This window comes from Nycticebus coucang, chromosome 17 (assembly GCF_027406575.1).
Source record: "Nycticebus coucang isolate mNycCou1 chromosome 17, mNycCou1.pri, whole genome shotgun sequence".
NCBI classification, from domain to species: Eukaryota; Metazoa; Chordata; class Mammalia; order Primates; family Lorisidae; genus Nycticebus; species Nycticebus coucang.
In genome coordinates this window covers 87,545,787-87,560,280 of record NC_069796.1, presented here as the reverse complement: position 1 = coordinate 87,560,280, position 14,494 = coordinate 87,545,787, and the positions used below count along the sequence as shown (strand labels likewise).

Below are 14,494 nucleotides of genomic sequence, written 5' to 3'. Positions count from 1 at the left end.
TACCTGAGACACTGGGACCACAGCGTCCATTAGCCAGCAACTATGAGTCAGGCTCTGAGGACACAGGAGACTAAGTCAGGTGGGCTCTCAGGGGCCTTACAGCTGGGAGCTGTTAGGTGCAAGGTCAGTAGCAAACAGCTGCTCTGACCGACTCACTGGGTGTGGCAGATTTTGATGGGCAGCCAGGAAGGCCTCTGTGGAGAGAGGACAGGAACGCCAAGCCCTGAAAGATGGGGAAGAGAAAGCATCACACCAGCTCTGGGAGCCAAGAGTGTGGCAGGGGTCAGAGGCCGGGTAGGAGTGAGTCCCTGTGCCCGGGGGGTGGGGATGGCTGATGTGTGGTTGAGCACCGGGGAGATGGGAACAGCAGAGGTCTGAGCAGGTATTTTAGGGAGTCATGGGGAGGATCTGGATGAGGAGGCCCTCAAATTGTCCAGGAAAGAGGACACAAGGCCTGACCCAGTGCGGAAGAGGTAAGGAAGAGAGGAGACCAAGCTGCGGCAGGGGCTGCAGCAGAAGGTTCCCCCACCTGGCTACTGAAGACCAGGTGATATGGCCGGGAGGAAAGGCCCCTGGCCTGAAGTGGGTGCATCCTAGACGGTCCCAGCTCTGCCCTGACCTGCTGTGTGATTCTAGGTGAACCCTTCCTGCCTGGGCCTCTCTGCCTCCCCTGTCAACCAGACGCTGACACCTGCTGGACAGGCAGGAGGACAAAGGTGGCCTGCTGCTTCTGAGCAGCCTCCCAGCAGCCCCTGTCCAACACCTGACCCCGCTGGACAGCCCTTGGCTGTGGAACTTAGGGCAGGTGGCTTCACTAAACCTTGCCACAGCTCACAGCATCATCTACAAGGTGGTTATAATAATTCCTGTCACCAAAAGAGCATCTAATATACCCAAGGTGTGCAGCCTGTGCTGGTATGCAGTCAGTGCTCAGTAAATGCTAGCTAATTGAATTAATACTACCCTTAGCCACCATCTGTTATGTAGGGGTCCAGTGGGGCTGTCACTCAAGAGGCACCATCCCCTGCCACAGGATGGCCCATCCACAGGGACAGAGAGATTGGCCCACCAGTGGGAAGACAACCCCAGCAATGCCAAGGAGAGCCCCTCCCAAGTTTAGAAAGCTCTTCTCTCCTCCTGGGACCCAGAGGTCTGTGAACCTTTACTTGCTGGTTGTGCCTCCTGACAAGAAGAAGGCAACTGTGTCCAGCCTCCCCCCAAACCAGGGCATCCCCTGAATTTCCCAACAAGCAGCCTGGTCAGCTCTGTGTGCTTGGGTCAGACCTGGCTGAGTTTTGGATCCCTGCTTCAGAAAGACAGTTGGACAGTGACTACACAGGTGATAAGGCTCTGATGGGGACTCTCTGGCCAGGGGTAGACAATTGAACGTGTCCTCCCAGCACAAAGCCACACCCATCTCAACAAGGAACCCTATGCTGGGCCAGGCTTGGGACGAAGACCTGTATAACTGGTCCCTTCAGACCTAGGCAGGAAAAGTCTCCACACTGTCTCCCACCCTTGCCACCACCTGGCCTGCATCTTGCTGCTCAGCCTGTGGCTCTGGCTCCCATCCCTGTGCTCTGCGATGCCAGGGAAATGCTGTGTGCTGAGACTGGGGCTCTGGTGAGCAGGCGCAGCCCTGACAATAGCTCATTTCTGGACCAGGAAGCACAGACCAGAACCTAAATTTAGACACTAGGAGAGCAGCTCGCAGTCCAGCCAAGGCAGGAGGAATAGGGTCAGATCTTGGCTCTACCGTTTGCTGCTGAGGGGTCTGGAGTACAGTGTGCCTCGCTGTCCCCTCTCTGTAAGATGGGAAAAGGGGATACAGGCACACCTCACAGGCTGACGTGGGAATAAGTGAGGTATGGTGTTGGGGCAGTGCCAGCTCACACATAAGGACTCAATAGATGGCAGCTCTGCGGAAATACGCTGGCACACACAGAATGGAGACAAAGACTAAACCTCACCCAGGGCTGCAAATTTACAACACGCACTATCTGTGAGCTCTGCGCCAACTACACATTCCTCACACTCAGCCCTGCCCTTGACCCTAGGCACAATCCCTCAGAAATCCCCCCTGCTATGGACCGAATGTTGGTGTCCCCCCAAAAGCCGTATGTTGAAACTCTAACCCCCAATGTGATAGTGTTAAGAGGTGGGGCCTGTGAGAGATAGTTAGGAGGAAATTAGAGCCCTTATAAAATAGGATCGAGGGAGCTAGTTTGCCCCCGCCACCATATGAGGGCACAGTGAGAAGGCGGTATCTGTGATCCAGGAACTGGGTCCTCACCAGATGCTCAGTCCAAGGTGCCTTGATCTTGCACTTCCCAGCCTCCAGAACTATGAGATCAAGTCTGTTGCTTAAAGCCACCTAGCCAATGGAATTTCGTTATAGCAGTCCAACTGAGCTAAGACCCTCCCTTCCCGAATGGTTTTCCACCAGGATGTGCTAATGAGACCTCAGATAATCTAATCCATTCACTTGGCAAACACTCAGTGTGTCACCCCAAGGAGCAAGTTAGAGGCCGAGTATTTGATGTTGAAATTGACCCTTGCAGAGGTCCTCAAACTTTTTAAACAGGGGGCCAGTTCACTGTTCTCAGACCGTTGGAGGGCTGGAATATAGTTTAAAAAAAAATATATGAACAAATTCCTATGCACACTGCACATAACTTATTTTGAAGTAAAAAAACAAAATGGGAACAAACACAATCACACTGCCTCAGGTGGCCTGCGGGCCGCAGTTTGAGGACCCTGTCTTTAGGAGTTAGGAGTAATACAGGGGAAGCCCACAGAAAGAGGTATCTCAGGGGCCTCGAAAGGTATTAGCAAAGGGGTGAACGGGGTCACCCCAGAGCAGGAGTGCAGATTGTGCAATTTATGGGGACACTCGGGGGAACTGTCCCAGGGCCAGGGAAACAGGAGATACTGCAGATCCCAATGGGGCGGTGTACTCAGGTTCTTAACAGCCAGACTAAGGATCGAAACTTTTATGTTTTTCTGGAAGCAACTACAAGCCAGTGGTGTATCCATATAGACAAATGAAGAAACAATATTTGGCTTTTTCTGACAGCAGTAGTGAGCTCCAGCCCTTGTTGAAAGGTGGCAGAGTGACTCAGTAGAATTGTCCCTGCCACTTGCTAGCTGTTGGACCCGAGGCAAGTCACTTTACCTCTCTATGCCTCAGTAAAGCAGAGCCAACAAGAGCACCCATTATCAGAATGAAAGAAAGCAGTTGGCAGAGGAGATGCACTTGCAGACTTCCCGGCTCCTACACGGCACCGCCCAGTACTGGCTGCTGTTATCAGAGCTCTAACCCCATCAGCCATCACCCATGGGGAGGGAAACCCAGCAGGAGCCAGGCTGGCCTCACAGGGTGCATCCAGTGCAGTCACGCCAGGCCCAGGCACAGAAGAAGCCCATCTGTGGGATTTAATGTTCTGAAGCCACAGGCTTGAAATTCCTAATAATTTTCTCTTTGAACTTGTGTTTCTGAAGTGAAGTCTAATGATAGAGAGCTGGGCTGGGAGTGTGGTCCTCCTTCTGGCCACCTCCCTGACTGGCTGTCAGCTGCCTGGCCGCTGGCCCCTGGTACCCTGGACCCTGTCCTTCCTCCCCTTTGCCCCTTAGGGTCAATGCCACCATCAAGCCCTGGTGAGGACCTGGGTACGGGGATGTGAGCACCCCAGCCCATCTTGGGGTGGGTCATGGCAGAGGCCACCCTTCTCTGGGCTGGTAGCACCACACATGTTCAGTGGGCACCAAGTATGTCTTGGCACAGAAGCTGCAATACGCCGTGGGCCACATGTGTGCCATGGGTTGGGCCAGCCTGGGAGGGGTTAGATGCCTAATTCCATTTCCCTGACTGCAGCCAGAGGACAGGCATCAGTAAGATTCAGTACTCACCCTGAGAGGACCCCTGTGCCCAAGGGAACATGACTTAAATAGCCGTAAAAGCACCACACCAGCACGGAAGTGAGAGAGCAAGAGAAAGTGAGCGCTTTCCCAGCATTTCCCCCTCCTTTTTGAACAAAGAGTCCTGCATTTTCCATTTGCAATGAGTTCCACAAATGATAGAGCTGGTCCTGGAGAGAAGCAGCAACCATTTCCATATTGGTCAGTGTTTTTCTAAGGTGCATGTGATCATGGGTCATTTGTAATTTTTTCAGTTCCAAAAGGAGTTTTGATTTTTTTTTTATTCCAAAAAGAGTTTTGTGCCACACACAAGAGACAAACTCATACACAGACACATCCATACAGACACACACACACACACACACGCTGGGGTTTGGAACCCATGGTCTGACTTCCAGGCCAGAGATCTTCCATGACCTATTGCTCCGAGCAAGCTCCAGGGAGCCCTGAGAGTGTGGCAGAGAAGGCTTTAACGCTAGCTTGCCTGGCTCTTCAATGGAAACCAGAGAAAGGCCATGCGGCATTCATTTATTCATTCCTTGACTCATGCATTTATCAGGATTCAGTCAACAATTCCATACTGAGAAGTTACTGCAGACATGAGTGCTGCAGTCCCTGCCCCCAAGGGTAAGGTCAAAGTGGAGTCCCAGGGGTGAGGACACCCCATACAGAGAAAGTGTCCCAGATGGGAGGAAATCACAAGCCACAGCAGAGAGATGGTAAACAGACACACTCATGAAGCTGCAGGGCTTTCAGTAACCAGAACGTGGCGCATCTTGGGGGGATGACGGGGCTGGGGCGGGGGCCAATCATGAGCCCAGCCTGTGGGCAATGGGAACCCCACCCCTGCCACAGCCTCTCCCTTCTGGTTTGCTAGCAGGGCAGCACAGGCAAGGGGAGCTGCCCTGAGAGGAGAACAGACTCCAGAGCTCTGCTACTTACAGCTGTAAGGCCTTGGGCAGGTTTCTTCTCAGTGCCTCAGTTTCCTTATCCATATAATGGGGATAAGGTGGTGAAGCTACAAGGAGTGGGTATTTGAAAGCACTTTTTAAACACAGCATGTTTGTCAGATAAAGTGACAGAGGCCACTATTCTTCTAACTTTAGATCACCTACCTCACTTGACCCTCTGAAAGGACAAAGAAGGAAAAGTAAAAACTAAGATTCTAGGCACTTACCTTGTGCCTGGCAGGTGTCTACTCCCATCTCTGCCACAACATTGCCAGCCCAGCAGAAGCTCCCTTCTCACTTTACAGAAGAGAAACCGAGGCCCCGAGAGAGTAAATGACTTGCTTAAGGCCAACTGCCAGTCAGTGTGAAGCCAGGAGTCACTGCAGGCAGGGTCCTGCCCAGGCCACTTGCTGCAGCCATTTCAGCCAGAAAGAAACCCCTCAGCCTCTCAGGTGGCAGAGTGGCGGCTACTCAGGGAAGCTCAGCAGGAAAACCAGTCCTGAGCCGCCTGCCCTGATCACCTGCCAGGAAGTGCAAGTCCAGTTGTCCACCCACCATCCCACCGACGCCCGTCCAGGCCCGTCTGGGCACAGCACTGGCATGAGGCTGTCACTTGACAGCAAAAGCTTCTCCACACTGTAGCAGCAACGCAGGCTCTGAGCGTGGCGGCAGCGCTGTAAGCCCAGCTGGAAGGGTAGCCCGCGGGACGAATTGAACTCCTAGGCACCCTGGTCTTACCCCTGACTCCGTGCCAGACCCGCGCCCGCATTTCCAGCCTCGCAGCCAGGTGGACTCAATCGCGTCCGTTCTCCGGAGACGCTGCGGCTTACAAAACTGGAGGGAATCTGCCCAGGCGCGCACAGCGGGCGCAGGCTGGAGACGGGGTTCCAATCCGGTCCTGTCGGGTTCCCTCACGACCTCGAGAGCGCGGGCTCTGGAGAGGCTCAGACGCTTCTGACCCCAGCAGAGCCGGCCCTACCCCATGACTGCGCCTGGATCAGTGTCCGGGCTCCCAGAGTCCAGCTCTGGCTGGAGTCCAGCTCTGGCACAGACGCGCTCTCTCCCTATCTCGGGATTCCTACTCCGAGGACTGTGTCCCGTCCCGGGGCAGGGAGGGGGCGGGCCAGGACTGCCCGGAGGGCGGCTGGACAGCGGGCAGGGCGGCAGGCGGGGCGGGGCTGGCGGTGGTTCTGGGGCGGCCGGGGCGGGCGCACCCCCAAGCCGCGCGCTTACCTTCAGAGACGTCGGGGTCGGTGGCCCCATTGAGCTGACACAGGCACCAGGAGCCCTGGGCGGCGGTGGGCGCGGCGGGGGCGCAGCCAGCTGGCAAAACAGCAAGGGCGCGGGTGAGCGCGGGCCGGACCCGGGGGCGGGGGACGGGGGCGTGCGGCGAGGCTAACCCGGCTGCTGCGACATCGGGAGGCGGCTCCGTAGGCTGCGACCGCTCCGGCGTCCTCAGGGACTGCGGGGGACCGGGCGTGGCAGCCGCTCCTCCTCCGCCTCCTCCGGGCTCGGCTCCCTGCGCCGGCGGGAGGGCGGGATGCGAGCCGGGGAGGCTCCGCCCGAGCGCGGGGTGCGGAGCTCCGGGCTCAGGGTGCGGGCGCAGGTGCGGGGCTCTGGGCGCGGGCGCCACGTGTGGGCGCAGGGTGTATGCGGGGAGAAGATTCCGGGACGCGGGGCCGAGGCACCGGGGGAGAGGGCTGGGTGAGCCGCGGGATGAGCCCGGCGCTGGGCAGTCGCTGGCCGCAGCTCCCTTCCTGCCCCGCCCACCGGCCCTGTGGCGAACGCCCCTGTGAGCCGTCATGGCGCTAGGGAGCCTGCTTTATGGAGATGCTCATTTGACCAAGGAGAAACTGAGGCAGGTAGAGGGGAAGGGATTCAGCCAGAGTGAGTGGCTGTGGCAGGACATTGTGAGCTGAGACCCCTGTGCGTCCTGCCGTTCCCCAAGCGGACTCTGCTAGAGACCAGGTCGCCGCTCACCCTGCCCAGCCCCTGCCCCAGTCCACAAGGAGTCTGGATGTCCCATGGGGACGTGGCCGGGCGCAGAGAAGCCAGTCCTGAGGAGGCAGGACAGTGTGCTCCCCGGGGATCCTGAGGCTGCCCCTCTGGGCGCCCCAGCAGCAGCGAATAAACATCCATTACCGCCAATATGCACACGCTCCTCCCTCTCCTTACCCCCAGGAAGGGAGAGGAGCGGGGACAGCCAGGGGATGGCTGGCCAGGGGGTATGGGAAGCAGGGAAGGGGCAGGAGAAGGAAAGAGGCTCCAGGCCCCCCACTTTGCCTGGCTCTCCTTTCAAACCCATGCCCCCAGCTCTGGGCCCCACACGCACCCTGAGCTGCACCCTGGCCCCTTCACACACCACCTAGCAACCTGGATCATTCTGTTGTGTTTACCCTCTCAGCCCCTGACCCCCTCCCTCTTCCTTCCTGACCTTGGAGGCCTAGCTTCTTTGCCCCCTCTTCTAGGAAGTCCTCCCAGGTCCTCCAGGAAGTCCTCCCAGGTCCTCCAGGGTCCTCCCAGGAGCCTTCAAAGCACCAGAACATGTGTCCGCTGGGCACGGCCTGTCTTCCACCATGACGCCATCCTGGAGGCAGCAACACCTCCTGTTTTCTCAGCTCCCACCACTGAGCTTTTCACACTGCACCAGGGGTACGTAGAGGGGAAGACAGGCAAGTACATAACAATTATGTTATTATTTATTCCTTTATTTTTAGAGACAGAGTCCCATTCTGTTACCCAGGCTGGAGTGCAGTCGCATGATCATAGCTCACCACAACCTTGACTTCCTGGGCTCAAGTGATGCTCCTACCTCAGCCTCTCCAGTAATTGGGACTGTAGCCATGAGCCACCATACCTAGCTAATTCGTTTTTTTAGTAGAGACAGTCCTCCCCCAGGCTGGTCTTGAACTCCTGAGCTCAAGAAATGCTCTTCCCTTGGCCTTCCAAAGCTCTGGAATTACAGGTGTGACTCACTGCGTCAGGACTGTCTGTAAAAATTAAATTCATGGATTCTTTCAACAATTAACAGTTCTCTGTCCCCGGTGCTGAATTCAGTGGTGAGCAAAACAAAGGCTCGGGGAATATATAGGTCTGGTGGGTGCGGAAGATATTAACCAAACACACAAACAATAGTATAGAATTCTATACAGTAGCAAAGGCTAAGGAGGAGAGGGTGAGAAGTTCATGGGTGATCTTCCTGACCTTCCAAGGGCAAGACATGAAGGAGGAAAAGCAATAAACCACACAAAGGAGGAGGAAGATGGTTCCAGACAGAAGGATCTGCATGTGCAAAAAGCCTGAGGTGGAAAAGTCATGGCTACGCAGGGGTTGTGGGAGGAGGAGGCTCACCTGAGCAGAGGGGATGTTGTAGCTGAGGGAAAGCATTGGGAGGATGGCAAGCAGTGGGGCCGGGCTGCAGCTACTAGAAGGAATGTGGTAGAATAAAAAGGATATGAGAGTTGAGTCCAGGAAGGCAGGTTGGGGCCAAAGCCTGAATTGGCTGAAATGCAGGCTGAGAATTAGACTTCTTGAGAGGACACACTGGGTACCTCTAGAAGGTTTGAAGGCAGGAACATGCTGGGGTCCATGTTCCTGGAGAGACCATTCAACACCAGGCATGGTGCCAGGTGGGGTGCCCATCCAGGCAGGAGTGAGCCTCCCACACCTGTCTCACCTGCTCAAGGGGCGAGAGGATACTGATGTCAGGAGGAACCAGATAAATGGGAGATGATGCTGGTGGGCCCAGACTGCAAACGCACCTGCCTGCAAAGAGAGGTCAGGCTGGTGCTCCTCCAGATCCCCGAGAACAAGTCTGCTGAGTAAGGCGGAGAATGTGCTTTGCACTTTCGTGTGAGTCCGTGGCCCACTTCCAGGAGAGGTCACAGACCAGAGTACCCATGGCTCCAGGGACACCGGCATTCTGCATTTTTCATGCAGTACTTTGATTCAGGCCTTTATGGTGCACCTCACGGAAGGGGAGAACACATTTGGCACCAGCTTTTTTTGTGACAATTTGCTACTAGTAACCAAAGTAACAGAACCCAAAACCTAAAATAGCCTCTTCAGGCTCAGCATACCAGAGCCTGTTCTTAGAAAGAAATGTTTCTAGGCTGTGGTCCCTGGAGTGAAATGCCACCATCCCAGTGAAGAAAGGGTGAACTTTATCTGAGGTTGTCACAGAAGCTGCCCAGATGCTACTTCCCTACCTGGGGAACTCCCTCAGCCCCATCTGAACAAGGACGTCTCCTCCCATCCTCATCCGCAGAAGGGTGTGTCCAGAGCCCCAGATGGACACTCTCTCCCTGCTGGTACAGCCTAGGAAACAGCTGAGGAGGGGGAAAACCTTAAACCAGCCATTAAAAGATGACAAAGGGCAAAAGAAACAAACACTTTACATCACCTCTGAACTGTTCTTACGCTGTGTAGACCACACTGCCATGCCCACCTCTCTTATCCCAAATAGCACACCACATTCACAAGTGGATTCTGCCAGCTCTCCCCTTAAAATAGTCAAGTCTGACCATCTGTCACCACATCCGCTGCTGGTCCCCAGGTCCAAGCTACCGTCATGTCTTACCTGGACTATTGCAGGAGCCTCCCTCCGGTGTCCTGCTTCCATCTGGCCCTCTTTGATGTGTTCTCCACATGGCAACACCATAGTCACAGTGGTTCTGTTGACATGTCAGGTCATATCATTTTTTTCTCAAAATTCTGCAATGGCTCCCATTTCATTCAGAGTAAAAGCCAAAGTCCAAAGCCCCGTGCCCCACTTCCATCCAACTTCATCTCTTATCTATTGCTCTTCCCCCGGTTCCCGCCGTTCTAGCCACAAGGAGGCGCTCTAGCTTGCCAGGCACAGTCCTGCCTCAGGGCCTTTGCACTGCTTTGGGGAAAGCTCTTTCTCTAGATATCAATGTGGATCTCTCCAGCAGCTCAGATGTCACTTTCTCAGTGAGGCTTTCTCTATTTGAAATTGCACCCAATTGTTTTTGTTTATTTACTTATTTTTTTATTTATAGAGACAGAGTCTCTCTCTCTTGCCAGCCTGGAGTGCCGTGGCATCCACTGCCCAACATAGTATATATTTTGCTTATTTGTGTTGCTTATTGCCTGTCTCCCCCTACCTGCATGAAGAGAGAGACTTTTCTCTGGTCCCTCGAACCTAGTTTAGGGCATAGTAGATGCTTAGTAAATATTTCTTCTTTTTTATCTGACAAATCAAAGCAGACAACTCTGGAATGCTGGGATGACTTTCCCTAAAAGAAATAGTCCACATCCTAACCCCAGACATCACTGCCTTAGCATTCTAGAACTCACCAAAATTATCAGATTTTTGTATAGTTTATTATTCTTTGCTATTTTAATGTTATAGTGGACATTTCTTATTTTTCTTTACCAGAAAAGCATCTCTACCTTAGGGGGAAGCTTCCCCTTCTCCACATTAACTTTGGGAGTGTCACCAACCTAAATAACCCCCTCCCTCCATAGTATATCCGTGAGAATCACAAGACTGAAGCCCTCGTCCCCAGTGTCTGGGAGGTGTGGCACCTGATGGTGGTCAGCTGAGCCCCTCTGCAGGCCCTTGTCCTCCACCACAGAGCTCCCTCACCCAGAGTCACACCTGTACTTAGAAGAAAAGTTTCCCTGGGACAGCCCACATCCAATGACTGGTCTTTGCAGAGAAGTAAAGGCCAGGCTTGATTGTGATTAGGACAGTTCAGAAGAGCCAATTTCAGAGATATTGGCTGAGATATTGGTAGAGATATTGCAGATACCAACCTCCTAATCTGTTTCCCGAAGAGTCAACACTCATAACTATTGACCCTTGGAGTGCTCTGGAAGGGTTGACTCTGAAACAGGTTTTCGAGTTGGATTAACTGCTGACCAACTGGCCTCAGGTTCCCTCAGAGGTGGACAGAGGAGCACAGATATTCCAGAAGACTGTAGTGGTACAATTGTGAAATTCTCACTGTCCGCGAACTGGGATGTTATGCTGGTGGAAGGAAATTAGCTGCAGAAGCACCGCGTCTTTCTGGCTTTTGAGACAGAGGCAGAAACAGGGACTTCAGAAGTTTATCGCTCTTGCTTAGGGCAGTCACGGCTTTGGAGACAGGGAAAAGCTGAGGGTGAATAATCATTAGCCGAATGAAGGTCAAATGTGGGAGGCAGAATAAAGGATTCTTTATATTCCTGGCAGTGCATAAACTCTCATCTTCTGCAGCTGGAGAGAGAAAAATGTGAGAAGCAGCCCAGGATTGAGTTATGAGGAGCAGAGCTGCAGAGCAGGTGTGTCCCTAGCCCAGGCGGGTCTGGGGCCAAGCTTGGGGCCCTGAGAAGACAGAGGTGGGATGCCTGGGTTGATGCACAATCACAAAATTGTGGTTCCCCAGGTGTGCCTGAACCCCCTGGGTCTGCAGATGTCCCCGACTCCTCTCTTAACGAACAGTGTACCCTTCTTGCCTAAAGATTATGCCATGGCCTTCAGCCTGGGAGACTATACAAGCTGTACTCTGAATCCACCGCACAATTCATGCTGGCCACCAGATTAATCACTGGGGTTCAGTCGCAAAAAATGCCAGCTGGGGACATGCTAGGTCAGCAAAGGAGGATCAGGATTGTACTCCAAAGGGGCTGCAGGCTGAGCCAGCACATCGCAGCAGGAGGCAGGCACTCTTTCCACCAGACCTGTGAGGCAGGAATATCAGATTTGATCACCAATGGTTTACTCAAATGGAGGCCTCTTCAGTTGTTATGGACTGAATTTTATCCCCCTAAAATTTATATATGGAAGTTTTAAACCCCAACGTGACCATATTTGGAGATAAGGACTGTAAGGAGGTAATAGAAGTCAGATGAGGCCAGGAGTGGTGACACCTGCTATAATCCCAGCACTTTGGGAGAAGAGGTTAGAGGATCACGTGAGGCCAGGAGTTGGAGGCTGCAGTGAACTACGATGACACCACCACACTCCAGCCTGGGTGACAGAGCCGGATCTTGTCTCTAAAAAAAAATAATTAATTTTTTTAAAAAGCTTAAATGAAGTCATAAGGGTAGGACCCTAATCCAATAGGACCAAAGTCCTTAGTAGAAGAGGAAGCGACATCAGATATCTCTCTCTCCATGCACAGAGGAAAAGCCATGTGATATGTGAGGACAAAGGGAGAAGACGGCCATCTATGAGCCAAGGAGAGGGCCTCACCAAAAACCAATCTTGTTGATACCTACATCTTGTACTTCCCAGGCTCCAGAAGTGTGGGAAAATAAATGTCTGTTGTTGAAGCCACTCAGCCTATGGCTTCTTAATACGGCAGCCCAAGATAACACATCATTCATGCAGGACTTAACACCAGGAGACAGTGCTAACACACTGCTGAGATGGCTCTTGAAGCATGGACAAACTATTTACACATGCCAAGCAAAGAAGGGGTGCCAGAAACCATGGCAGATGGTAGAAGGGATCAAAAGATTCAGAGAGGCCTGATGTAGTGGCTCACACCAGTAATCCTAATACTTTGGGAGGCCAAGGCAGGAGGATTGCTTGAGGCCAGGAGTTTGAGATGAGCCTAAGCAAGAGCAAGACCCAGTCTCTACAAAAAAAATTAGCTGAATGTGGTGGGCACCTGTAGTCCCTGTAGCTGTTTGGGAGGCTGAGGCAGGGGGATCACTTGATCCCAGGGGTTTGAGGTTGCAGTGAGCTATGATGATACCAAGCACTCTAGCCCAGGAAACAGTGAGACGTTGTCTTAAAAAATTTTTTTTTCGAGAAGTGGCTGCGGGTTAGGGTGGCCAGAAAACTCAACTGCATGACAATGTTCCACAGGGGAGCTCAGAGGACCCTCCACTGATCAAGCAGCAGCATTACCACATAGCTCAGAGATGGAGCTGTGCCTGGTAGCCCAGCTCAGGTGATAGAAGGGACCATCACAGAACCAGACGTCGTCCCAACACTAGGAAGAAGAGGACACGGGGTTAAGAGGCTGGGAGCCTGCACTTAACCATCAGATGTGAGGTCAATGCGTCATAATGAGCTTCTAGGTCAGAAGGGCAGGAGGATTCATGATCCATGGGGAGGCATAGAGGGTGTGAGGTTACCCCCAGGGGCAAAATAGATGGATGCTGATAGGATGCTACTCAAAACAAACCAAGGCTGGATGGGTTAGGACGCTAAGGCAGCCATCCAATCCCTTGCCCAGTGCCCAGACCTGAGGCAGTTTTCAAATCTAAACCCCATCAACTGAAGGAGAGACCATGCTCCTGAGAAGAAGGCCACTGCAACACCGGGGCAAGGGCACCTAGCCAGTCCCCCAGTGCTTCCCCAGTGTTATGAATGGTTCTTTACTCAGGTCACCAGACACAGGGAAAAGAATTCCCAAATATAATGGGTGGTGCCTGTGGCTCAGTGGGTAGGGTGCCAGCCCCATATACCGAGGGTGATGGGTTTGAAACTGGCCCCATCCAGCTAAAAAAGCAGTGGCAACTGCAACAAAAATAGCCAGGCATTGTGGCGGGCGCCTGTAGTCCCAGGTACTCGGGAGGCTGAGGCAAGAGAATCACCCTAGCCCAAGAGCTGGAGGTTGTTGTGAGCTGTGACACCACAGCACTCTACTGAGGGCAACAGAAAAAAAAAAAAAAAAGAATTCCCAGATATTTTGAGGATGTGGCTTAAAACAACAATCAACATTTACTATCCTCATAGTGTCTGTAGATGAAGAATTCACGAGTGGCTCGGCTGTGCCTTTCTGGCTCATGGTCTTTCATGAGATTGAAGTCAAGATGTCTACTAGGACAGCTGGGCTGGGCCGGGGGGGTCTGTTTCCAAGCACTCACTCCTGTGGCTGGCAAGGCAGTGCCGGCTATGGGCTGAAGGACTCGATTCTTCTCTGTGTGGGCCTCTCCGTGGACTGCTTGAGCATTTCTGTGACACAGCCGCTGGCTTTCTCTGACGGAAAGCCCAAGAGAGTATGTAACACCACATCTAGCCAAGGGATCCCCTTCACAGCAAGGAAGTCACAGGGCCATGGTGTCTACTGGTCCCATTATGTGTTACGCCACTCAGAAGCTGCTGGCCTGAGGGTGAATGGGATGAAATCTCAGCTACAACACCAGCCTGGAGGTGCCACCTGTGAAGCTGGGGCAACATCCTCCAAGGTGCATTGACCCCCAAGTCAATGACCAGCAGATGGTGTCCCCAGTGGATAAAACACATAGGTCTAAGGACTAAGAAAGGGAAGCAGGAATAGCCTAATTTAGTATCGCTTCCAATGACCTAATTGGGGAATGTGTGCTGCTTGTACACACAACTGGGGACTCTGTGGGTTCAGAGGTTCAGGTTTCCAAAGGGTAAGTGTGCCCCCAAGCAGGTCAAGACACCAGCAGGCAAGAAGATTCGCCAATCTAGCAGGGGTAATTGGCCTGGACCATCAGAGGAGGTAGGGTTGCTGTTGTTAGGCCTAGGCTAAAGTAGAAAAATACCAGTTAACTCCTGACAAATTCCTGGGCTGCAACAAAATGGAGTAAGTCTGGTGCACTCCCAAGATAGGTGGAAAAGTACTCACTAACTTCTTGCTTGACTAACTCCTGAACCTGGGAAATGAACTGACTATCCCCAGACTAACCTTTAAACA

General features: G+C 53.1%; 1 protein-coding gene across 3 annotated transcripts in view; it reads right to left on the bottom strand.

Moving 5' to 3' along the window:
• The window catches only part of PPP2R2C (protein phosphatase 2 regulatory subunit Bgamma), a 256,229-nt gene extending 249,930 nt beyond the window's left edge, over positions 1-6,299 (bottom strand). For 2 of the 3 annotated variants that reach the window (XM_053565965.1, XM_053565966.1), the window contains exons 1-2: positions 6,269-6,299; positions 6,102-6,191 (exon numbers count right to left, since the gene is read on the bottom strand). In XM_053565965.1, coding sequence (XP_053421940.1) covers positions 6,102-6,191; positions 6,269-6,284 — 106 coding nt within the window. In that variant the 5' untranslated portion in view covers positions 6,285-6,299. The other variant, XM_053565969.1, reaches the window with a different exon arrangement.
• Positions 6,300-14,494: the final 8,195 nt, after the last annotated feature.